Source organism: Drosophila albomicans, chromosome 2R (assembly GCF_009650485.2).
Source record: "Drosophila albomicans strain 15112-1751.03 chromosome 2R, ASM965048v2, whole genome shotgun sequence".
NCBI lineage: Eukaryota > Metazoa > Arthropoda > Insecta > Diptera > Drosophilidae > Drosophila > Drosophila albomicans.
Genome location: NC_047631.2, coordinates 14,907,521 through 14,933,468, shown reverse-complemented (window position 1 = coordinate 14,933,468; position 25,948 = coordinate 14,907,521). Strand labels below are relative to the sequence as shown.

General features: G+C 35.4%; 1 protein-coding gene across 2 annotated transcripts in view; it reads right to left on the bottom strand.

Moving 5' to 3' along the window:
- Positions 1–17,463, bottom strand: part of LOC117573834 (forkhead box protein O) — a 37,441-nt gene extending 19,978 nt beyond the window's left edge. Inside the window, exons 1-3 of one of the 2 annotated variants that reach the window (XM_034257266.2) lie at positions 16,966–17,463; positions 6,827–7,111; positions 6,534–6,748 (exon numbers count right to left, since the gene is read on the bottom strand). In XM_034257266.2, the coding sequence (XP_034113157.1) occupies positions 6,534–6,748; positions 6,827–7,043 (432 nt within the window). In that variant the 5' untranslated portion in view covers positions 7,044–7,111; positions 16,966–17,463. The remainder of the gene's footprint in view (positions 1–6,533; positions 6,749–6,826; positions 7,112–16,965) is intronic. The other variant, XM_034257267.2, reaches the window with a different exon arrangement.
- Positions 17,464–25,948: the final 8,485 nt, after the last annotated feature.

Below are 25,948 nucleotides of genomic sequence, written 5' to 3'. Positions count from 1 at the left end.
AAACAGCAACAAGAACAAATTCTGAGTTGCAGGCAAAGCACGAAAACTAACAAAATATGTGTGGCATGGTCACAGTCTGACCAGACAATCAGCGAGTACTTGAGAGGTGGTCGAATGGGGACTGAGCGGTGGGCAGAGTGGTGAGAGGGGGGAGGTGCAGAGGGGAACAACAGCGACTGCCGCGCACAAGGTTAATATTTATTTATAAATAAATATTATAGATGCTAGCCGATTACTCTCTGCAGCTGCTGCCGCTCTCTCTCTCGCTCTCTCTCTCTCTCTCTCTATCTCTCTTAATCATGCTATCGCACTCTATCACACGATCTCTCACTCTGTCTTGGTCTCTCTAATGCGTTATCGCTCTTTTCAGATTTTTATTGTGCACAATTATTCCAGTATTTGCACGCTTCATTTTATTGAGTACGCCAAATGTAAAGCAAAACAAAAATATTTTGCTTTTTTCGCTTTTTGTTTTTGTCTACCTCCACCTCTCTCTCCCTTCCCTGCACCTGTTTTATGGTTGTCCGAAGTTAATGTTATTGTTATTGTTTCTTATGGCGAAGTGCAAACAAAATGCGCCGTAGAATGCAAACAGCAAAATACATCATGCACTTGCTGGGGGTAAAACCAGTGCGGCGTATACTTAATGCGCCTGCAAAATATTTACTATTTACTACTACTACATATTATTACTATTATTATTACTACTTTTATTATTATTGTTTGTTAGCTGCGCATGTCAAGTTCGCTGCCGCTGTTTGTTGTTGTTTGCTTGCTATCTCACTTTTATTTTCTGTTTTCTGCTGTTGGCATTTGATAAACTATTAACTTATATAGTATAAGAGCAGCTGCAGTTTTTGCCCCCCTTTTTTTCACTAAGACGCAGTTTGACTCGGCACATGTTGTGCCCCCTCTCTCTCTCTCTCTCTTTCCCCTCCACTGGAGCTTTGTGACTCTTTGCCAAGTGGTTGCTCCAAGTGTCAAATTGATTATACAAGTAAGGTTGCCTAAACGCAGTTAATGAATGGAATTACTTAAAGCTCCCCGCTCGCTCTGTGTGGAATGTTTAATTACATTTCGCATGCAAAATAGGTTCTGCCTCTGTTTTTTCATATCAAGGCTGTACCGTTAACTATGGACTTGCATTCCGTGTGTAATACGCCAATTGGTAATTAAGCATTTAATTAATTGTGTATGACTATAATAGAGTAAGTGTCAGTTGCAACACACTTTCTAGAAGTGCTTTATAAGGCCTTCAGCCACTTAAAAATGCCGCTGATAAAGACGTAAGTTATTTGTATAATATTACAAGTTGTATTCTAGTGTAGAAATTGCGCAATTTGCGCGCTGTTTGATTAGAAAACTAGATAATAATTCAAAAGAAATTCCAAATAGACATTTTTTGTGTTCATTTTTGAAATTTTGAAATCATATATTTTTAGACACAATTTAAGAACATGAAGAGCACACTAAATTAACTAAAATGTCTAATGTTTTGTCGACAACGCAATCGACAATAAATCTATCAATGCGCATAAAAAAAACAACCACAGAAAACTAATTTAAGGAATAAGTTTGGATGAAAAAAATTAAAATAAATGATATCATTGATTATATTTTAAACATGTAGATGTTCATTTTGTTCTTAAACACAATTTAAGAATATGCAGAGCTAGAAATTATTAATACGACAAGGCAATCGACAATAAATTTCTCCAAATTATTAATCAAATAAATTATACTAATTATTAACTAATACATGGAAAAAAATGTAGTGCACACAAAATTAAAAACAACAAGTAAGAAAACTAAAGAAATTATGTAAAGAAATTTTATGTATGATATATGTTCTTAATTTAATATTTCTTAACGAAAAGGAAACATTAATTTGAACTTTACATTTTGTAGTAATCCATTCTTTTTGGCTTTTTTTGATATAATAATAAAAAATATATTTTTAAATAATAATGATATTAATTAGTACAATTTTAGAGTATGCAAAGCACACAAAATTAAACAACAACAACTTATATTTTGTCAACAACGCAATTGTAAATAAATATAGCAAATATACGAGAACAAAATCATATTAATTTTGGAATGAAATTATTAGGCAAATAAACGAATATTAATATAGAGAATTTAATGTTGTGAAAAATTTATTTATTTATACAATTTAAGAATATGCAGAGCGCACTAAATTAAAAAAAGTGACTAATATTTTGTCGTCAACGCAATAAACAATAAATCAAAGGAAGAAAAAAATTCATAGAAAACACAGAATAAAATTATTAAGCTAATAAACTAAAGGTGTTTTTATAAGGGATTTAAGCAAAAAACTAAAAATAGGAAATGACGAAATGGTATAAGAGAAATATATATAATTGATAATCTATTAAAATGTAAATATATACAATTAATTATCAACTTAATGTGTACGAAGTAATCCAATTATTTAAACTTTACAACGCCATTTGATTTGATTTAAAGTCGAGTTAAGTCAGTTGCAATGCACCGAATGAATTTTCCCACCTGACTGACGTTAGCTAATATTGACAATTGATAAGCAAACAATAAATAGAGATAGTTAAAGCTGATGTAATAAGCAATTACATACGAAATTGAATCAGCATTGAGGTAACGTTTAGTTTTTTACGATTACTAAGTATTAACGTGAAACGAAAGAAAAAAAAAAAACAGTTGGGGGAGACAAGCTGGAATGATTCTGGGAAATATTTCTTTTTTGCGGATATATTTTTAGAACATCGCATTGCCATAAATCAAGAGCTCTAAGCAAGTTTTCATTTAATTACTGCACCGAGCTATAAAAACCGCAAAGTGTGTGGGCCAAAAATATATTTTAACACGTTGGAGGATCGTTGCCAAAAACAAAAAATAAAGATATTTATATATGTATGTATATATAGCGGGCATTGCAACGTTCGTTTTTTTTTTTTCTTTCCTTTTTGTTTTTAATAAAAGAACTAAACAGCAAAAGCAAAGAGAAAAAGAAACGAGAAGAAAAAAAAAAGAAATGTTGGCACAGGTTCAATGGCCAATCGAGGGTGAGTGTGAGTGAGTGTCTGTATGTGAATACGTTGTGAATGCGATGTGAATGTTGCCACAAGCCACGAAGCCAAATTTAAAATTCCACAAATGTCATTTCTGTTTTTATTGAAGAGGAAGCGCCGCTGAAGGTGTCTTCGTTATGTGGCAAGAGAGAGCAAAGAAGTTGCAGACTGACATCTGACTAAGTATAGAAACTTGCAACGTGTTGCATAAATTAGCTAGCCAACTGCAACATGCAACTGTCCCTTTCAACCGACGCAGAACCGGAAAGTTGTGGCCACTAAAAATAGTCGCAAACTTTTGTTGTATTTGTGTATCTGTGTGTGTGTGTGTGTGTGTGTGCATCTGTCGATCTGCCGATTTCTGTATCTGTATCTGTCTCATCTCATGGATGCTAACTGCGTACTTTCTTTGCCCAATCAGCAGTCGTCTCAATTTTCCCCCTCGCAAAGCGTCATCATTGCGTTGTCTACGCTGCGGTTTCTTTATCACGTTGTTATTTTGCCGCGTAATCGCCAAAAAGGGAGCAAAACGTCAGACAGACGAAGAGACGAAGCGACTGAGCGACACTTGACTACTTCCGCGAAAATAATTATAAACAATCATAATACTCATGCGATTCTAGTTTGAGTATCATCAAAATATGAGTTTCGGATGTCGCCAGACCAGCAAATTCTTCACTTCTTTTCCTCTCTCTCCCTCTCTTTTGCTCTCGCTCTCGTTCTCGCTCCCTTACTTCTTCTTCAATTCTTTTTTTGTTTAACATTTCGCAGACAGCGAGGTGCTAAACTACAGCAACAACAAAAGCTGGCCATAAAGTCTGGTAAATGGGCAAAAGTGGTAACATCAGCGAAATTTATGATCGGACAACGGCGCGTATGTGAGAGTATGAAAATCACGTGCATGACGCACAACACTTCATGCGAATACGTAAAGTTCTATTGAAAATGATAAGAGACCATGAAGTGCCCCACACACACACACACACATCATCATCAAAACAATAAGGCGAAAGTTTTTCTGCGCATTGCAATGTGAAATTATGTGGAACATGTACTTATAACAAAATTTCATCATTTTTATGCGGAATTGTGATAATCAATAAGTCATAGTTACGCTGCAAGCAAACGAAAGAATCCGGTTCTTGTGATCACAATCTATTTATAACATTTAATTAATTACGTATTATTTTATGTCAAAACCATTGCTTGCACTTGAACTTGTAATTAATTAAATTTAACTTTTGAGTACCGTGCCAAAAGATACTTTTTAAGGGTAACAAACCGACGACGACTTAACTTAAGCAATTTTTAAAAGACAGGTCTGTCTGTCGCTTATCACACGCATAAAATGAAATGTATTTATATTTTTGTAAAGTAGTCTTGAGTATTATTATATTTGCAGATATACATTTTTCATTTGTATGCTACATATTCTAAAAACTTCAGCACATTCTTTTAATAAAGTTGACTTATAACCAACGAATATCTGAGACGTTTGAAAGACGTTATTTTGAGATATATATTTTAATGTACATTTCCTGAAAACTTAAGCAGGATCGCTTATGAAGTTGTACTGATATTCAACTAATTATTCGCATCTATAATGACAAACCTATCATCTGAGTACAGGTTATCTTAAGTTCTGTTATATTAACAGATATGCACTTTTATGATGCTCGCTACATATTCTGAAAATTTCACGACGATCGCTTTATTCTTTATTCGACTTAAACTCAACTAACTAATGGATATCTTCAAGCCCAGCATGCTCCTAATTGTCTTGTTTCCAATTTCAAAAAGTTAAATACAAATTTAACTTGTCTGGCAGTATGTACATATTGTACATATAAATTAATATACATATTCTTATAATTACATACGAATGCAAAGTCAATGAACTTGCGAAAATTTGATAGCTTGCAAAAAAATGACTGTAGAAGCACTCACGAATACACTTGTACTTATCAGGAGAACAACAACCAAAAAAAAAAAAGACAAATAATAATAGTCTGTATAAAAAATACAAGAAGAAAAAACCAGCAAATAAACCTGATTGAAACTGCAATTAATCAAAATGTCTATACTACAAATAATTAAGTAAATTCGATTTAAATTTCACAGTTTATTCAAATTCGATTTTAATTTCATATGGTATTGAAATTCACTTTTAATTTTTTGAAAGAATCTTCTGGTATGAAGTAAATTGAACTAAAGTAAAACTTGTGTTTGTGTGTGTATTTTACTACTACTACTATTGTATTTATGTACGTATGAATGGATGTAAACAAAACGTAGAAAAAACGTTTTGCCATTCGCCAGCAAAAGATAAAAGCGCATTAATTGCAACTTTCAGTGACGAAGCGTGGACCACGCAAATAGCCAAAAGACGAGCTGAGGAAGGGGAAATGGGGGCTAAATAGAGCAAGGGGAAAGAGAGAGAGGGGGCGAGGGGGAATGTATGACAAACGAGCATATGTAATAATTCATGTATTTATTAAGTAACATGCACAACAAGTGGAAACGCGACAATGCAAACAACAGAGGATGATGACAACGATGACGATGACGATGACAAGACAACGGGCCGCTGACCGAGACACAGAAACACATAAAAAAAACACACACACAACGATAAAAAAAAAAACAGAACAGCAACAAAAAAAGAAAAGCATAAAATGAATGAGAATTATATACACAAAAAAAAAAAACAAAAAACGGAAAGAAAGACATAAAAAAAAGTAAACCAAACATCGCAAAAAAAAATGCAGCAAAAAAACAAAACTAAAGTATAACAAACGATTGTTTGACTCTTTCTCTATTTTGTTCGCCTTTTCTCTTTCTCTAGCTGTAATCCCTCCCTTTCTTTCATTCATGCCTTCTTTGGCCATGAACTTGAAACATTCATTCATTCATTGTTTAATTCATTCACTTCATGTCATTTTTACTGCGTGAACTAGTTAAATGAACCAGTTCGCATTGTACTAGGAATAGACAAATTAATTATATGATGTCAGATTTAGTCGTGAATCGATAATTATTCAGCGCACTTAAATGAAGTACTAAACTGAACCGGTTAAAGACATTAGTACTTTAATAAATGCTCTAATTTAAGGTGATGAATTAATCATGAATTTTATTGTTGTGAATTAAATGAATTTATATATAAAAGAACTAGTTCTCTGTTTTAGATTTTGATAATGGTAATCATTAATCCCAATTTAAGACGATGAATTGTGTTTTGTATTCAATCTTAAATTAAATAAAAGAACTAGTTCACATTTCTAGGTTTTCAAAACTCGAATCAATAATCCTATTTCAAATTAATGAATTTTATTCCAGTCAATCCTTTGAGTTTTGCCTTTGAGTTTAATTTACTTTCAACTCTTTCCAAATTTTGAATTACTTCATTATGAAGCAATAAACCAGTTCACATTACACCTAAAATTGTATTCAAACACTCACCTTCCAGCCTGCACTGCTATTCGAATCGCCTTTATCCTTAAAGTATGGCACATTCTGAACCATCCACTCGTAGATTTGGCTCAGCGTCAAACGCTTGTCGGTGGCAGAGCCGATGGCATGCGTTATGAGATCAGCATAGGATAGATTACCCCATGCATTGCGACGGGATGAGTTCTTTTTGGCCGCATTCGCATTCTGTATGGCCTGCTGTGAATCTGCATGATGAGATAGAAGGAAGAGAAAGCCATAAAAGACTTATTTCAACTGATTGCAATTGGGGGCAAGTTACTTACCACCCGGTGCCAGTTGCTGATTGCTGGCCTTTGTGCTATCGAGCTCGTCGACAGGCTCCACAAAATTCTCGGGACGTGGACATGGCCAGGTGTTAGAGCGGGCGCGTGTCTGTGGCTCGAAGGCGGCATCTGGATGCAGCTCGTTTACCAATTGATCCATTTGTAGTGCATTGTCTGATCTGGGCAGATTGGGCCAGTCCTGTGGGAAGCCGTCCATGATGGCGAACAGTTCGTTTTGGAGTTGCAGCTTTAAAGCTTTCGTCCGCTAGCTCCAAAACTTAAAAGCTACAAAGAGAGAGAAAATAAGATGAGTTCATGAATATTATTACAAATTTCATTATTATATATTTATTCCCTTACTAAAGTAAAGATAAAAGAGAAAAAGAGATGGGATAATATTAAGCATCATTATTTATATTAAAAGGAATTTCACTAATAAAATAAAATACATAAACAAAGTAATTATGATGTAAAGTTATGTTGATATCATTAGCAATTTCATTGAATCGTTTGATTGATTTATCAAGAACGAGTCAAATTCAATTCGGCTAAATTCAGCATTTAAATTGACTCCATCAAGTCGATTTTCAATTGAGCTCCCATCTTGCTAAACCCTTGAAGTCATTAGTAATTTCATTAAATCATTGTATCGTGTCATTTTGTCATTACGTTTAATTCTCAAGCATGCACACTCTTGTTTCATAATACATACTGAAACACATACACATTCACTTTGCTCGTCGATTAACATATTTAGTAGGAAGAAGCTGTCGATGTATAGTCCCCAAAACTTAATTCGATCTCTCGCTTCAAAGTGATCTAACCTGTTTGAATGCACGGAAACCGATTACGAAACGCGATCTTTAAGTGTTTTGAAAAATTTACGAGTTCGTTTTGTCAGTGAAATTTTTTAAACAGAAATTTGTTATGGCTTTCAGCGTGAATTACGTTAACTTCATATATTAAGAAATACGTTTAGCTGACTATTTGCGCTCTTCTTAGACAAATGAGCTAAACTTATAAGTTACAACCATTTTATTAATCATTTTCGTGATTGAAAGTTCATTTATATGTTAGCTACAGGGTATGTGTTAGCCGAAAGCTTTTGTAATTAGTCTTAGTTTCATTATCTTTATGTACTGTTATCAACAAAAAAAATGGTGCTGCCATACCAGATTATATTTATATTAGTTACAGGGTATCTTCCAGACGAAAACATTCAAATTTATTGAGTTGAGCCTCAGAGTCGGGGGTCGTAACTCATTATGTAGGAAAATTGTTGTACTTTGGCTACGATTTGATATCTTTTATATACTAAAAACTAAAACAAAAATGGGAACAGCGCTGCCATACCTATCTTTATATACTAAAAGCTTTAGAAAAATAGGAACAGCGCTGCCATATCTGCTGGTATTTATATTTATATTGGCTACAAGCCGACGAAAACATTTCAAATTTATTGAACTTGTCTTGGGACAAGCTAAGTAAGACTTGTATAAAATTGGAATGTCTACAAGAAATACTATAAAACTCTACAAGACCTGTAACTGATTTTTATTAAACTTACAGGGTATAGGAACGTTTTATAACTTTTGCATTTACTTCGCTTTGTTTTAATTCAATTTAAGGAGCAATGAGATGATCGTTGACTATCAAAAGGGGGTGTGCATTCTTCTGAATAGCTTCGAGTGCGTATATTTCTGAGTCTGTGAAATGATCGTCTGTTTGTGTGTGTGTCTGCGTGTGTGTAGACTTCTGCCTCTATCAGTGGAATGTGCGACGAGGACGACATTGGACTGACGATAATGTATTATGGGTTATGATCTTGTCGTATGCCGCGCACAATCTTCAGGCATTCGCTGAGAACTCAATTAAAATTCATCAATTTCAATGTGGAGACATTCGCTGCATTCGCGGCGGTTGCTTTTGTGACTAAATTTAGCATACGAAACTATTAAATTGAGAACGAAATGCATAGAATTCCCAATAACTGATAATATAAAAGGCAACCACCAAAATAACGCCAGCAATCTTTTCTATATACATCGTTTGCCCATACATATACATATTTATGTATATAGTACATATATACATTATCAAAAGTCTATTGACACTGGCCGCGCGCTGTCTGCACGGGGAAGCTGATAAGCTTTTTGGAGATTGACTGCAGCTTGACGAACTTTGCACGAATTTCAAAAGCTGTTATTGTTATTTTGGAGACTTTGTGGTATATATGTACATGTATACAGCACGCACACTTATCTACATATACTATATATGCTTTGTATACATAATATTAACATTTGCGTGGTTTTGCATTTTGAAATAGTTTCAATTCCTTTCAATTTAAATTTTCATACACATTTGACGCGCTCTCTTAAATCGTTGAATTTGATAACAGACTCGCACTCACACTCACCGTAATAACAAAAGAGGCAAACACTTCTCCCTCTCTTCTCGCTCTTCGTTAAGCCGTTTGACCGATTACCCGATTGCTCTCTTTTGCGTGAGCTTTGTAAACAAATTGAAAATGTGTGTGAATTAAAATACACACACCTCATACACACACATCTATTGCGCTCTCGCAGAGTACACACACACACACACGCGAGTCTCACACACATTCGTTGAATATGTACAATGAAATTTTAACGAAAGAGGCGCAAAACAACGACCGTTGATCGCCGCAAACTTTTTGTTTTTGTTGCCTTTTTTATTGAGTTTGTTTTCATTTTGTATTTTTTTTTTTTTTTTTGCTTTGCTTTTCGACATTTCTTTGCTGCCTTTGAATTTTTGTGTTGTGTGGCGCATTAGGTCCACAAAATTTTATAAGTTGAGTGTGTGTGTATGTAGGAGGCAGAGATGGCGACGGAGAAATACCTTGAGACACAAGCACAGCACAGAACACGGAAGTATAACAAACAACAAACGATGTTCTTCTTATAAATACACATACACATCAATTTACGTGCATGTGTGTTTGTGTGTGTGAATATTTTTGGAATCTACCTGTGCTGGGAAACTACACACACGCTAGTTATTCTAAGAATTCCAGTTTCGTAACAAGCATCGCTGACCCGCCCAAAAAAGAAGCCAATTTATCGCAGAGTGCCAAAAAATACTAGATCCAACTCGTAAAGCTTTTAATACTACATAGTCGAATATGTAATACTCTAATCAAAGTTTCAAAAATATGGTACAGTTCAATCTTTTTAAACAGTTTTTTATATTTTATGCTGCATCGCAATTAAATACTTTAAGCAAATCTTGAAAACTTAAAACTAATTCTTCATAAAAAGTTTTGAAATTTAATCCGTCATAGCAGTTTAAATCTCGAATTATATCTTGAAAACCTAAAACTTATTCTTTTTATACAAAGCATTGTCCTTCTGAAATTCCCAGTCGTTAAACATTTTTGCGTAATGAAATTATTTGGTGGAGAGGTCGCGTTTTGTGTCATCATCGCATTACATTATATTCTATATCTTAAAGTGACTAGTTTATGGCCGTAAATAATGAGAACGAATTGGAAACATTTAACGACAGGAAAAAACCGCACAAGCAACTAACTGAACTGAACTGGAATGAACCTCAAACTGACCTTAGACACTAACAGCAAAGAGCATAACAATAAAAACTAAAAAAAACACAACAAATACTAAAAATAGGTGGATGGAGTTCAGTACTTATGCAGCTACGAAATTTAACTAACTGAAAGTTAGAAATGCAATAATTATTATAAAGTTGCCACAAGAATTACAAATAATATTTTAATATCTGATATTTTTTAATAAATTTTAAAAATACTAATTTTATTATTAATCAATTGTTCAAAAAATTCTTTTAACATTTTAATAATTAATGTTGATAAATTATCATAAGAAAAATACATCTATTTAAAAAAAAAATGCCTGAACATATCATAAACCCATTTAACTGCGCGTTAAAATGTAAGAAATTAACTCATTAGCTCAAAATTTAATTGTTTCCCTCGTTGATAGCTGGCTGACATCTAATTTTAGGTGCAACAATTGCTTCCAAGTTAAAAATAATCCACACATTAGTATGCATATGTATGTTTAGTTGTATGGCTTAAATATGCATATATATTCGAAACAGTGCGAAAAATTGCGTCGCACAATTAAATGAAATGAAATGAACAACGCGGCTACTTGTTGCCCGCCAAATGTCACCCAGAAACACATAAATGCTAAATAATTTACAATAAAAATAAGAATGACATTTACGAACGTCATCAACGGACACACATACCGAAATACCGAACTAAACATTTACATACAATCTGTAGATATATTTGAAATTCTCAAGAAATTCAGAACAAACGTAAACATCAAAACAATAACAGAGCACAGAATTCAGAATTCAGATTGATTTAGTCATCTTTATCATTGATGGGCTGCGTCATCTTTTAAGGTACAGGTTGGAGAATCTTTAAAATTAGTAATCAACATAAAAAGTAAATATGAGATTTACATATTTTATTCATTTAATATACAAGAAATTCAGCAGTAGATTCTTTCCGGAATTTAAGTTGAATTTGTCGAGTATATTCTACTCCCCCTTTTTTAGATACTTAACCCAGAGTAATTAAGATAAGATTAGATCGCATTTGCTTAAAATTTTCCAAAACTTCAGCGTAATTTGTTTTCGAAGAGACTTCATTAGACGAAGAGAACTTAATTATAAATGTGGCCAATTTTATAGTATTGACTTTAGTTTAAATGAAGCATTTATTAGATCTTATTCACTATTTTTCCACTCTTCAGCTGGATTCAGATCTTGTTGTTTACAGTTTACAGAACGTGGAAGAAAGAGAATTCGACGCCAACGCATTCAAAACAAAAACCTAGACAACAAATACTAAATAGACCTACGCGCGCAAGATGAAAGTAAAAACGTATTCGAAACTAAAAACATTTACGAATGCGAGTATAATTCAGAACGGGGCCCATTATTATTACTATGAATCAGTGAAAAGAGCCGCAAGCACGGAGAATTTGGTTCACATTTCTTAGTAAAAACGTAAAACGTAAAGTGGATCGCACAGAATTTCAACAGCATTTTGTGTGGGCGAAAAGAAATTAGCATTTGAATGATTGAACAACTGACAAATTGAATGCGATGTTTGTTCTAATTCTGTAGGCGAGGCGAGCACAAATATTACACAATTCTCAAAATGGAACCAAAAACGGTTTCGGGATGGCAAAATTTTCGAAATTTCGCCAAGAACACACCCCAAAAAATTAATGCTGAAACAATTTGCAATTTTGCTGAAAGGAAAAGTTCCATTTGACAGAAACTCATTAGCAAAAAGTGTCAGGTTTGAAAGAACACAAAAAAAAACAGAAAAAAAAGCGAGATTTGCAGAGAGCGAAATTAATAAAAAGAATACGACGAAATAAGCCATAAAGCAATAAACAAAAAAACACTCTAGATACTATATTATATACACACATATAGGCGAAACAGAAATTAAGCAACAAAAGATGCACAAACAAAGAGCGAAAGAGAAAGAGAAATAGAAATAAAATATAAGCAAAAAAAAAAGAAAAGAAACATTGTTATGTAATTTGTGCTGCTCAACATTCTCTTTCGTCGATTATAACGTTTTTTGGCCAACAGATAAAAATAGATATATGCGCGCTTAACTGGACCGACCTGAATGATAAGCACTGCTATATATAGTAGTATATATATATATATATATATGCGTACATTTAATGTTATCAGCAGAGATCGCAGGCAAACAGGCGACCAAAACAGATGCTCATGTGATGTTATTCCGGCTAAACCCTTCTCGCACATGGCCAGGTTCAGTTACGTGGAAGTAAAAGATACTCATACGAGTAGAAGATACAACCACACACAGACACACACATGCGAAGATATAAGTGTATGTGCTTGGCATAACTCGTCAAACAGGATTATTAAGCAAAAGTAAGTATGTCAGCGCTGGCTTTGCTTTGCTTTTGCTTTTTTTTTTTTGCTTTATAAAGACGCTGCACACTCAAGAGGCGGCCCTCCAATCAGACAGCCAAACAGCAACGAGTGCGAGCGAGAGCGCCTGAGTGAGAGTGAATGAGTGAGCAGAAAACTAAATAAGCTGACAGCTGGCACCTTAACTGGTCTGAACTCAGAGCTTCTACCTTGGTGTGGTCTACTTAGGCCTAAAACTCTGCGCTGACAAAGCCAAACTCTTCAGCCACCTTCACTTGCCACAGCATGTGGCATGCATTGATTAAAGATCTATTGAAGTGATCGTGACTATATTTTTTTTTGATTTAGCCCCTTTTTTTTGCACTTTGCTGCACTTGAAATGTTTGCCACGCTATTATCACTTCAGCTTCAGACACATATTCTTTCCCTCTCTCTCTCTCTTATCACTATGCGATAACAGCAAGCGACTGCGAACTGCACTCGTTTGTTGCCAAGGCAATAAGTTCTATGTGGATATAAATATATCAAAGTATTATGCACACACTGTCAGCTTATCTCTGCTTAAGCCTTGCCCAACAAGTTTGCCAACTGAACTTGCAATTTATCGTTTATAGTTTATCGTTTATCGATTACACTTTTGTCTATTTGAGTATGCATCTCTCGAGTGGGTCGCAAGCATTTCATTTGTATGATTATGTCATTAGTTTTCATTATTTACAGGTCTTAAGTAAATCATCTTCGCCTCTTACACCCACACGTGCTTCCCCCTTCTCACTCTCACACTCACTCCCTCTCTTTCTTTCACAATCTCACACGCTCTCTCTTTCTCTATCTCCTTCACCCGTTCACTTGCTGCCTGCACTCAAATGTTGTAGGCGACTGGAATGCAACAAAGAAAGTGCCAAAAGAGGCGACTGCAGTTTGCTCTGCTGATATCGCTGACGCATTCTGGTTTTCGTACACTGCACACAAAAAAGGGGTACATCGAATAATAATCAGATTCGAAGGACATCTACTAAGAAAAATTTGTTTATTATATTCCTCAGAATCTTCATTCTAAATTTCACTTTCTAAAAATGTATTCTTTTTTAAAGGCACTAAGTAAATGTAGTATTTTTTCGTATAAATACTACAGTTTAGCGGTATTTTATTATTTTGTATTTGAGCACGTCTTAACACAATTTCATTATTTTAATAAATGTTTATTTTATCATACTTTATTTATTACCATTTTTAATTTGCTTTTTTAAATACAGTAAAAACGAAGATAAAATCATTATAACGTAATTTTACAGAAATAATTGGCTAAATTCTGTTTTAAAATTTTATTATAATTATACGGACTTAAATATTTACAATCTATCAATTTGTTAGAGTACAGTCTTATATTTATTTTTCTGTTTGTATTATGTTTTTCTCTTTAAAAAAAAAAAAAAAAAACAGTAGAAAGGAAATATAACAGAATCTTTCTTAAAATACTTTAATTTGGTTAAGTTTTTTTAAAATGAATGATTTCATCGTATACAATTTATCGTATATTTCAATTTGAAAATCGTATTATTAAACCCTTCTTACTAGCATTCCATATCTAAATCCACCCACTTTTGTGTCTCAGTGTACGCCACTCAATTCAGTAGACAGCGCATCTAGTTTTCGTCGAGAACCGCATCAACTTGTTATTAATTTATTAACTCAATTATCACGGAAGCGCATTCAAATAGAAGCTTATTGAAAGTGCCATTTGCCGGCTCTTTCGCTCCTTAGCTCTACACGTGGCTGGGACTGAGGTCAAAAAGAGAGAAACACGCGCATTGCATTCAAAGGGAGTGCAAGGGAAAGAGGCTGCCAAATGAATAATAATAAATGTAAAAAAATTGTAAAAAAAAAAAAAGTCCATAGAGATCGCTGTGCTTTGTTTACAAATACAAATCAAAGTCTGTCGGGCAAACAACAAAATCAACTCTCGATCAATCAGCAGCAATGACGACGACGCTTGAGATGTTTCATATATAAGGAAGTTCTAATCGCCAATATATAACATATATTTTACTATACACTTCGACTCGTGCTTGACCCATTCCCACAATTTCATTTCAACTTCACAACTATCATTTGGCAAACTTTTTGGCCCAACCTTATCATAGAACACTATCTGTAAAAGTGGCCAGCAAACACTCGAAGATATGCCCGACTTTAATCTATAACTACCACCAGCGGCTATAGATAAGACATTTACATAAATACACGAGTAATTCAAGTATATGACAACTTATCGCAATGTCTGTCTCTCTTTCTCTTCATTTTTTTCTCTCTCTCTCTATCTCTTTTGTCAGTGACCACTGAAAAATCGACCCATTTAATAAAGAAACTAGCGGTTTAATCACATTTCAATGTCAATTTTGTTTGGTCCAACAAAAAACATGTAATATCACAATGACTGAGTATTTATTTGGGAAAGAACGCCTGCAAATGTTCCCAATTAACTAAAGCAGAAAAACGAGGAAATAACTGAATTTTGGAGGTAAGAACTAAAATACTATATTATGAATGAAAGAAAATCTTGTATGAAATATTTAGAGAATACTTGCGAAAAGAAAGCTTAGAAACAAACGGGAAAAATTTAAAGGAAATAAAAAAAGAAATCTAAAGGAATCTTGAAACAAATAAATAATTATTTTGTCAATATTTAGGAAAGCAAAATTTGAGAAGTCAAGTCAAGTCGAAAATAAATAAAATACAACTTTTTCAATGTTCTCCTAAAAAAACGAAAAAGAAAGTCTTGCGAAAAATGTTCAAATTGCGATTAACAAGCATACAACTAAAATATAATAGAAAAGGCAGCTAAAGTAATGTGAAGTTGAAAAGTAATTTCAGGAAATTAATAATTCTTATTGCTATAATTATAGACTGCCCTATACAATAATCGTTAAATTATAATTACGTTTAGTCTTAAGTATTCTTAAGCTCTAAAACATTAAACGGATCAAATAAAAACCACAAAGATCTAAATAAAAATACAACTTTCAATGAATATTAATCGAATAAAAAATGTTAATTGTGTTTTTCTTAATTATTTTAAATTATATATAAACTGTAATCTGTACATTTCTTAAAATTTACCCAAGCACTAACTTCGTTCAGTTTAATAATGTTTATTATAATTTTTGCAATCTGCTTTTTCATTCCTCGAATTCGAAGAAGAAGCTTTCTTTGAGTACTTAAACATTGTGTGAAACAATATTGTTTGAGATATGTAGTACGTTTTCAAAAAGGGTATAAATATCAACTAGCGACAGCAACAACAACATGAACAACAACAGAGCAACAACAACAGAGCGACAACGACAACGACATCGTCTGTGGTGCGACACGCGCTGTAGTCGCTGCTATCAGCGACGCGTGTTATTTTTAGACGTATTATCAGTAGTGCTCTAATTAAGATCTCTGCACTGAACTCTCAAACAAAATGCTAACTAATCAAAATCAAAGCCCTGCAGCAAAGACCACAAAGCAGGCAAGACTTCCAAATAGACCGGAAAATCAAAAAGATACTTCCAACTTGCCGCTAATACAAAAAAAGATATATTTGTTTTTGGATATATATTGAGCTTGTAGCTTTTCAAATTAATTAAACACAATCCAGCTAAATTTTTTGATGTAGTTTAAACTATGTTTTCTTTATCGAAACAATTTAAGTTAAAAAGTATTCGAAACAAACATTTGTGGCTGCAAATATTCAGATTGTTGCCTAAAATTGCTATATAACAACCTACTTAAATTGGTTATAATAGTTTGAGTCTTGTTTTCTCTATATTCTAACACTAAAGTTTAAAAGTATCTTGTGGATATTTTTGTAGAATTGCAGATTTAATTATTTTAATCTTTATTTAATGACATTTTCGTGTTTTTTATTCAGTTTTTAATCAAATTGAACAATAAAACAAATCTAAATTTGTTTCAATAATTAAGAGATATTTAAAAGTATCTTAAAGATACATTTGCACTGCACTGCAAAACTATATCAATAATACATTTATATATAAAAATGCCGCTTGCTGACAAGCTAGGAAAAAAAAACACCCATTTTGTAGGCGTTAATTGGGCAGCTGTCTTTATATAACAAACTCACACAAACACACACTTAAACACTTGCAAATATTCCATGTATAACTGTTATTTACCTGTGTAAATCCAATTGGACGTTTCAAAGAAAAGCTTTTGTTGTTGCTCCTGTTTTGCTTAAAGTTGCTGTTATCGGCTGCGTTTTGAACTTGTTGTGTTTTGATTCTTTTGTTGAATTTATTTTGCACTTATTTCTTAATTTTTTACGTATGTATTTGATTTGTTTTGTTTTCCTTTCGGCCTTTTTTATTCACTTGTTGTTGGTTGTCTTTTATATTATAGGGTACAATATATGAATATTTACGTATTTATGTTATGTTGTTGTTGTTTTTTTTCTTTTTGAAACTGCAAAACTTGTGCAGGTTTTTTGTATTAATTATTATTTAGCTCTGTTTTGTTTTCTTGTTGTTGTTGTTGTTTCTTTTTTTGTAGGCTAACTCGCATGATTTCTTTTGCTCACACAGACACAAACACATATGTACTTCTCCTGTTGTTGTTGTTGTTTTGTGGGCGGCTGCTTGAGTTACATATAAACATACAAATTTAACTGTATTTAACTTAGCAATAATAAAAAAAAAAATAAATAAAGAGCAAATATACACATAAGTACATATGTGCGTATGTATGTAAATACACACGTACACCGTTCGTATGTATAAAAGCTTTATAAAGAAGAAAAAAGAGCGCGCCACAGCTTTGTAAAGAGACGAGGAGCGAGTAAGAGAGAGACAGATAGATGCGAGCGCGGGATCGCGTCACGTCACCAATTCATGCCAATTGGACGCATACAGAAATTAATTGGAATTCTTATAAGAATTCAATGAAAGCGTGCTGCGCAGTCGACGACGACGACGATCTACAAAAAGCGCACACACAAAACACTCACAAACACACACACACACACGAACACGTACTCTCATTTACACACAAATAGGCTGGCTTATGTATTCGTATGTTTAAAGTTCAAATGGAAAAAAATTGATTTTATTTATTTTGTTGCTTTTTACTCCAATTTGAATTTGAAAATATATTTTGATTTTGCACCAGTGTTCTGTGTTTTTGTATGTGTGTGTGTGTGTAGCGACCGGCAGTCAGCAAAGATCATCGTTGTTCTTATTTATTTTTTAATTTCTTACTACGCATTCTTCACACGCTTTTTTTTAGTTATTTATGCTTTTGTCACCGTCTCTTTGCTTTATTTGTATGTGTGTGTGTAAATGTGTGTTTTGTGAATTTTGCTTTCGACTTTCGTGTTGTGCGCACTTTTCTCACTTTGTTAATGTTTTGATTTTGGAATTCAACTCGTTTGCTTTTATTATCACATTTCAGAGCACTTATTTACGTTACGTTGCGTGGTTTGGAGGGGGGGAGGGAACACGTGATCGTACGGGTGAATTTGGTGACGTTGGGGTTAAGTAGCGCGCTAAACGCTCAACGACCTCGTGGCTTTTAACCGCAAACGCAACGGACTCTGCTCGTTAACTGCTTTCTAGTTGGATGCGAACTGACAACTGATTGGTATACGAAACGCCACAAACCGAACCAGCGACAAAAACCGAACGAGCGAGAACCAGCAGCAGCAGCGACGACGACAAACGGCAACGACAGCGACGAAGCGACACGAACACGAAGCGCGGCCGGCCCTATTGTAGTGGTGTGTGTGTGTATCGAGAGAGCTTTGGGCACAAGAGAGCAAAGACTGGTTGGATGCCTGTGTTTGTGTTTGCTGCTCTTTGTGTTGGCATCCACACAACATTTTGAGTTCCACAACAAAAATGCACGTTTTGTATTTTGGCGCTCACATTTTATTTAGTATTTGTTTTTATTTCTCTTCAGTATTACAACACATACTCATACACCAACGAAGCAATAAATAACACGCCAATAGTTCAGCTATGTGTGTGTGTGTTTCTTTTTGGAATTTAGTATAACTTTGGAAAATTTAGTTGGTTTTGTATGGCAAGCTGCTTCTTTTTTTGTTGAACGTGTGAGAGCAGCGGGGTCAATGATAAGAGGCAAATTGACTGTTATCTGTACACACGTCCAAATTGCATTTCAGATAATGCAAATTCCTTACGAATATGGGGCTTTGAATTTTATTACTTGGCCAAAGAGTGGGAGAGTCGTCGTCGTCGTCGTCGTGAGTCGTTTTTACCAGTTTCACCCAATAGACTGGTTGGCTCATACGGCATTTGAGCATTTTTTTTAATGTGCCTGCCACATAAATTCCACAAATTACGCTGCTAATGAAGTCTAGACGCCTTTTGCCAGCGTTTAAGCAAGGCTTAGCGGCATTTTATGGCCAACGACAGGGACGCAAAAAAAAAAACAGAAAAAACTATACACAGGGCTGCAGCCTATCGAATGTTTCGATGAGAATTTACGAGACAGAAATCAATTTAGTTTCTATGCTTTGCTTTTCTCTCTCTCTCTCTCTCTTTCTCGCATTTTCCAGTTGAATAACTTTGCATACTCATCGCACTCTTCTTGCTACTCATTCTTAAAAATTCAGTTCGATTTCTTTTTAGTTCATTATGCAATAATGCAAGTGATTTTATGAGTGTTGACGATTCGCAAAAACAAAACAGTTACAAACTGGTTTGTAACAGGTTCAATTATTGAACCATAAATAGTGTCTGCATTTGTAATATCGAAAATCGGCTTGTTTATCGATTGCATCGATTAACAACGCGAGTGAGATAGACAGAGAAAAAGAGAGGGAGATCAGGCAATGCTCTTTCTTTTTTGTTTGGCGCGTGTCGAAATTTCATGTCTCGCCGTCATAATCGACACTCAGTTTTCAAGTGCTCAAACGCCTCCCCGTCCAAACACATAAAAAGAGTTTAAGAGTGACGACGAAAGCTCAACGTGTGGCTACTGATGACGTCTCAGGCAACAGCGCAGTCGCGTCGCCTCGCCTCGATAACATTTCCATTGCGCGCCTACGTTAGACAACACAAGGCATGCGCAGCGGCTGTCGTCGTCGTCAACGTCAACGTCACTGTCAAAGCTTTAAGCTCCGCCTGAACAATTGACGGCGTAGTTTAAAAATTATCTTAACACGACGTCGGCGCAATTGGAATTAGATGGGAGTAATGATATCAGCCGTTGACTGGCCTTCAAAATATTATAATTTCTGGTTAATGTGCTGTGTGTGCTGCGGAGAGCGCAGAGAGGAGACTACTGTGTGTAGAGTTTAGAGCTTGCCAAATGTTTGCCTAAGCGTGTGTGTGTGTGTAGAATGTTTGCTCTCTGCCGGCGTGTGTGTGTGTGTGTGTGTTTGTTAGAGTATCGCAAATCGAATTTGAATATGGTTACTAACAATTTGTTGGTTCGATGGGGTCTAAACTGGAATATAGATTGGTTATTTGCTGTGTATAGAATGCCAAATGAATATGGCCATTTTTTTGGTTGGATTATTACTGTTATTTATGTTCTATCGGAAGAGCTCTGATCGATCGCAAGATATTTCTATTATTTGTACAAAACTGAGTTCAAATTGTGCAATATGCAAATGTGTTGTAATGCAAATATGAATGTGTGTATTATAAAAGTAAGCTAATGAGCCAAAGGCGATATGATTAATTGAGCGACGTACATAATTAACGCAATCAGACAAGAGCTCACGACTTTAGAATTGACGCAATTGAGAGAAAAATGTGCCCTGCCCCCTTTCCCTTCTCTTGGCCATAGAATTATCATTCTCAAACACCCGTTTCTAACAAACCTAGAGGCGTCAATGAAAGTGCGACTTATGTATACACACACACATACTCAGAGTAGAACGCTTGCTGATGACGACGCTTAATATGCAAATGGCAGCGGGGTCTAGAGTCGAGTATCACACACACAGCTACTCACATACACACATCATAAACTCTTGCTTGTGTGTGCATGTAAATTTGATGAAGAACTTCCTGATGCCGCTAGAAGAAGACGACGACGACGATGTCGCAGAGACAACAACGATATTAAGATAAAAGAGCGACATCCACAAATGACATCCACATTGAAAATATCGAGAGTCCACAAGCTTTAATCATGCATAGCATCCACAATCACATCCACACACAAACACAAATGTGTAGCTGGCAAAACTGGCGAATCGCCAACACAGAAACCACGTGGTCTTTCAAGTTCACACCACACAGAGAGAAGACTAGCAAAAATAGACAAGGCGTAGAGCGCAATAAAATAGGCAAAAAGCGCAAAGCGAATAAAAAACACACACACAAACATTCATATAAGGCAACGTAGTAGTGTGTGGTATGTGTTTGTACATATGTATGGTATGTGAATTGAAGAAAACCACATGCTACGCGAAAATATTTATTGGGGTGCAAAGGGGGGTCAGCAGCGGCAGCGCAGCAGCTGCAGTGGTGTCGAGGATGACGTTGATGTTGATGACAGCGCTGCGACTGCAGCAAACAGGTTAGGACGTAGCGGCAATGAAAACAAAAACACAAAAACAAATGCAAAGAAAGCGGAAGTAAACACACAACAAAACACAACGCGAGCGGTTTATGTAAACAAACTGGAGCATTTTGGGTTCGGCGAGAATACAAGAGAGAGACAGATAGAGAGAGCGAAAGCAAATTGGAGAGAGAGTGGCATGACTCTCATTGCCGGTCGATCGCTTTGGAGAATGGCGAGCGAAAAAGTGAAGTTAGTCCACAAATGCACACATACAAGAACAGAAACACATATGTATACACGTTTCTGTATTCTTGTATGGGTGTGTGTGTGTGGCAAAGTGCCAACGTCAAGCGGCGCGAAGTTAGAAAACAGAATTGAAAACCTAACCTTACCTAATGTGGTATGAAATGACACGCAAAGCTAGTCACACACACACAGTCACTTCACTCAGATATTCACGCATACATTTACAAATAATTTATGTGTGTGTGTGTATAACCAAAGTAGCGCAAAAACGTGGTTTTCTGCGTCGACTGCGGCAGCAAGCGCGGCGGCTATTGCGTCGTTTTGAAATGTTGAACAGCGAAAACAACAACAAAACGCACGTTGCTGAAAGAACGACAAGAAAATAGAAATACTTCTACATAGTAAATGGAAGAGAATTGTGCTCCCCATACAGTGAATCGAATTAAACTGATACTCAGCCAATGTGTGGAACGTAAAGTTGCACTGAATACTTTTTTGTACAGTTCAGTATTAATCTAAGTATGGTTACAATGTATGCTTGCGCTATATTTAAATTTTGCCAGCTAATAAATTAATCTACTACAAGCTATTAAGCTGATTAACAGCACTCTCTCATTATGTTCCACAAGACCACTTGTATGATTTCGACTTATACTCCACACACTGCTGGCTGTCGCTCTCCCACATGCTCTCCACACGCACAAACTCTCTCTCACACGCACACACACACGGAAACAAGCGGCGCTCTCTCACACACAGCACAGCATAAACTTTCTCTCGTCGTTGTGTGTTCTTTACTCTTTTCGCAGCCTCGCTCGCATGCCCGTTCGTGTTCGTCACTCACTCAACCCCCAAAATGCATTGTCGTCTGGTGCCAACTCACTCGCACGCATGGGCTGATGCCTAAGTGCGAATGAGATGCACTGCATTGGCTGAGGACTTGCTTGGCTATGACAGGTAATCGTAACACGTATACGCAACCCTGGGCATGAGGCGCCGTTTTCTTGACACACTTTTCGACGAGCGCTGTGAGGGGTGAGGGGATGGAGAGGGGAAGCTGCGGTCGGCGTTTGTCGGCTGCTGTTAACTGTTGGTTAATATCGCCTCCGGGCCCGTTTAGTGGGTGTGGCCCTTGCGTGTTCGCCTGGCGTCTGCGCAGCTCGTCCTTTGCTGCAATAGGTTGCTGGCGCCGTCGACGTTAGTGGCGTTTAATTGCCGCCTGCCTGCTGGTTGGACGACGACGACGCCGAAGAGGCTTTTCTTAGGCCACCGGAGCTGCGACTTTGACTCCGACGGCGTTTCGTTTTGCTTGGATTTCTTTGGCTATTCTTTCGTTTCTTCCTTTTTTTGTTTGCCGACGGCATTCCTAGGGGTTGTTAGGCAGGCTAATGGCGTGTCCTTGGGCCTACTCACACACACACAGACACACATAGAGAGACGCACACGCACTGTTAGCAGGCAGGTAAAGAGGCTGTTAATGTTTGCAGCTTGATTTACCCCTCAAAGCTTTCCCACCCCTCTCCGTTGTCCGCAAACTTCCCCCTAGGTATATGGGCAGCATATCAACACGTATAGCACGTAATCATCATTCAAATTAGCACATCATCATCTCCAAGTCGCTGCCATATCAACAAGTGCACCCCCTCCCTTAACATCACTTGGTCCCGGGATACCCATTAGTAAATTGAGCAACGCCCATTATGTTGATATGCTGAATGGACGGAGTTGTTTCCCTGACCTACTTAAGTCATTATAAAACCTGTTAATTAAACAATTAGTTCTAGTCCTTAGAAAAGTCGAGAGAGAGAGAGAGGGGAGCGATTGTTAAGGGAGGCTGATGAGTCATTTTTTTTATTAATCAGACTCTATAGTATCACATCAGATTATTATTTGTGACGACCCTTTATGCTTCATTTCTATTACATATTGTGCATATATGTGAATATGCATGCAGCTTTTACCCCAATTTTTTTTTGAGTTATCAATTAGGTTAATGCAACTGGAGCATCTTGTTCGACTTGTTCGACATACTTACATACTTACTTACAAATAGTATTAGTGCTCCCCTCTAATCAAAACCATAATCGTCATTTGCGCAACTGACAAGCGGCAGCCAAGGAAATCGACGTCATTATTGGCAAAGTGTAACATAAGGAATTGGAGCAGACAAGCAAACAAAGTTGCACACAGACGGCATATTTAAATATGTTAGAACATATTCAGATTTTATTTTTAAAGCACATACACATGTGCTCATAGTAATAAGTGCATTGTTTAATTTAAAGTTTAAATACTGACAACACTAAATTATAAGCTACAAATATTATATAAAGGGTATATGTTTAAAAATGAAATAGTTATATATGATATTAAATAATACACGAAATCATATTTAGAGATTATTTTAAAGAGAGTACTTGTCACATATTAATTTCCTGAGCTTTATGAAAACCACAAAAATTATGTTATATATTATTATATATAACTATATTTAAAGCTATACAAAATGATTTGTATAGTAAATGCTTTTTCACAATTCTTATATGGTATTTAGTTTCATATCATTTCATCTTTTGTTTTATTAAACTTACAGAATCTATGAATTTGATAAGCTAAATTCTAAATAAATTAGTCTAATATTGTCTTTATTATTTGTTTATTTATTTCGTAATATCAGAAACTTTTTATATTCATTGAAAATAGTGAAAAATGTTTATTAATTTTCCTTGACATCACATTTTAAAATATACCAAGCACTCGCTAAACTTATTCTACTAGATCAAAAAATTTACATTCTTTTTGTCATTTAATGCTGAATGAATATTCTTAAAAGCTTAAAAAGTTATTATTTAGCTTAGAAAATAAAAATATGTAGTGAAGCGATACAACACTTTTTTAGCATTTAATAATATTTTATTATTTTGTTTTAAATACAACAATTATTAATTAGAAAGTTGATTTTCTAAGTTATAGAATATAGCTAGGAATTATGACAGATTACCCGAGTCACATGTTCTTCATATTCAATCAGATTGTTAATAATTGAAATTATTAATTATTTTTATTGTCAACATCATCGCCTCTTTTGCTGCCACGCCCCTGTCATCAATATGCACGTGGCTGCTGCGCTTTTCATGGTTACATTGAACCTGTCGCAATGCAACTGCTGCTGCTCTGCCTCTGCCGCAGTCGCCGTCGCAGTCGCTGCTTCTGCTGCAGTCGGTGCTGCAGCTATTGGAAAATTTTTGTCGTATCGCCTGCTCGACTTTTGCATTATCTCAATAATATTTGCGCGTTGCAAGTGTGAGTGCGTTTGATTATCAAGAATATATATAGTTAAGTTGAGTGATAGAAAGAGACGACGAAGAGACGATGAAGAAAACAAACAAAAGTGGGCGGAATGAGTGAATTGGGGGAGGCGCGGCGGGTGGAGTTTTGGGGCAAACAGCTTTCGACTCGCACATTTCTCGGCCTTGCTGATTACGCTCCCGGCAATGGGAAATACTATATAGACATACATATATATATATATATATATACTTATATATGTAGCTGTGTCTAGTTGTGTGTTTGGGGCTTATGCAGTTCTCAATTTGCGGCCAGCTGTAATTGTAATTGTAATTGTGCCTCGTCATACGTTCACAGCAGCTTCTTTGTTGTAATTATAGATACGAGTGGATTGACTCCACTTTCCTCTCTCACTCTCTCCCACTCACCCACTCTCTCTCTCTTACTCTCTCATCTAGCTGTATATATAGCTGTATAGTCGGCTACATTTGTGGCATATCGGTGTATATGCTCCGTTGACATTTGTGCCGGTTTGTGTCTGGCATTTCACTGATACTCACACCATTTCATTGCTCCTCCCTCTTTCCCTCCTTGAGAAAGGAATGCATTCCCCAGTCTGACGCAGATAGCATCCCAGCGTAAGTACTCAGTACTCTCCTATAGGTAACAACGTCATTATCTCAGTTGCATGTCTCAGCTGTTCAGCACTCGGAAACAATTCCCATCGACAGTAAATCATCAGAGATGAAAAACGAAGGGTACTAACATTAATTTTACAATTTTTATTTTATTTTTCCAATCATTAAAATTGAATTTATTTCAAGCACTACTATTAAATTGCTGAATATATATTTTGTTAACAAGTAAAAGAATTTATTAAACTTTTTAATCTTATCAATACTATGATCAATGTTAAATTTTATTTTGAAGTGATTTCAATTTCAAGAAATATGTGACAGCTATTAAGGATTTAATATATTACTATATATTATACATATGTACATACATATATAACTAAAAATGTTACCTATCCAAACATTAATATATTTATTTAATTGTTCAATAATATAAATCAAATAATATAATTCAAAT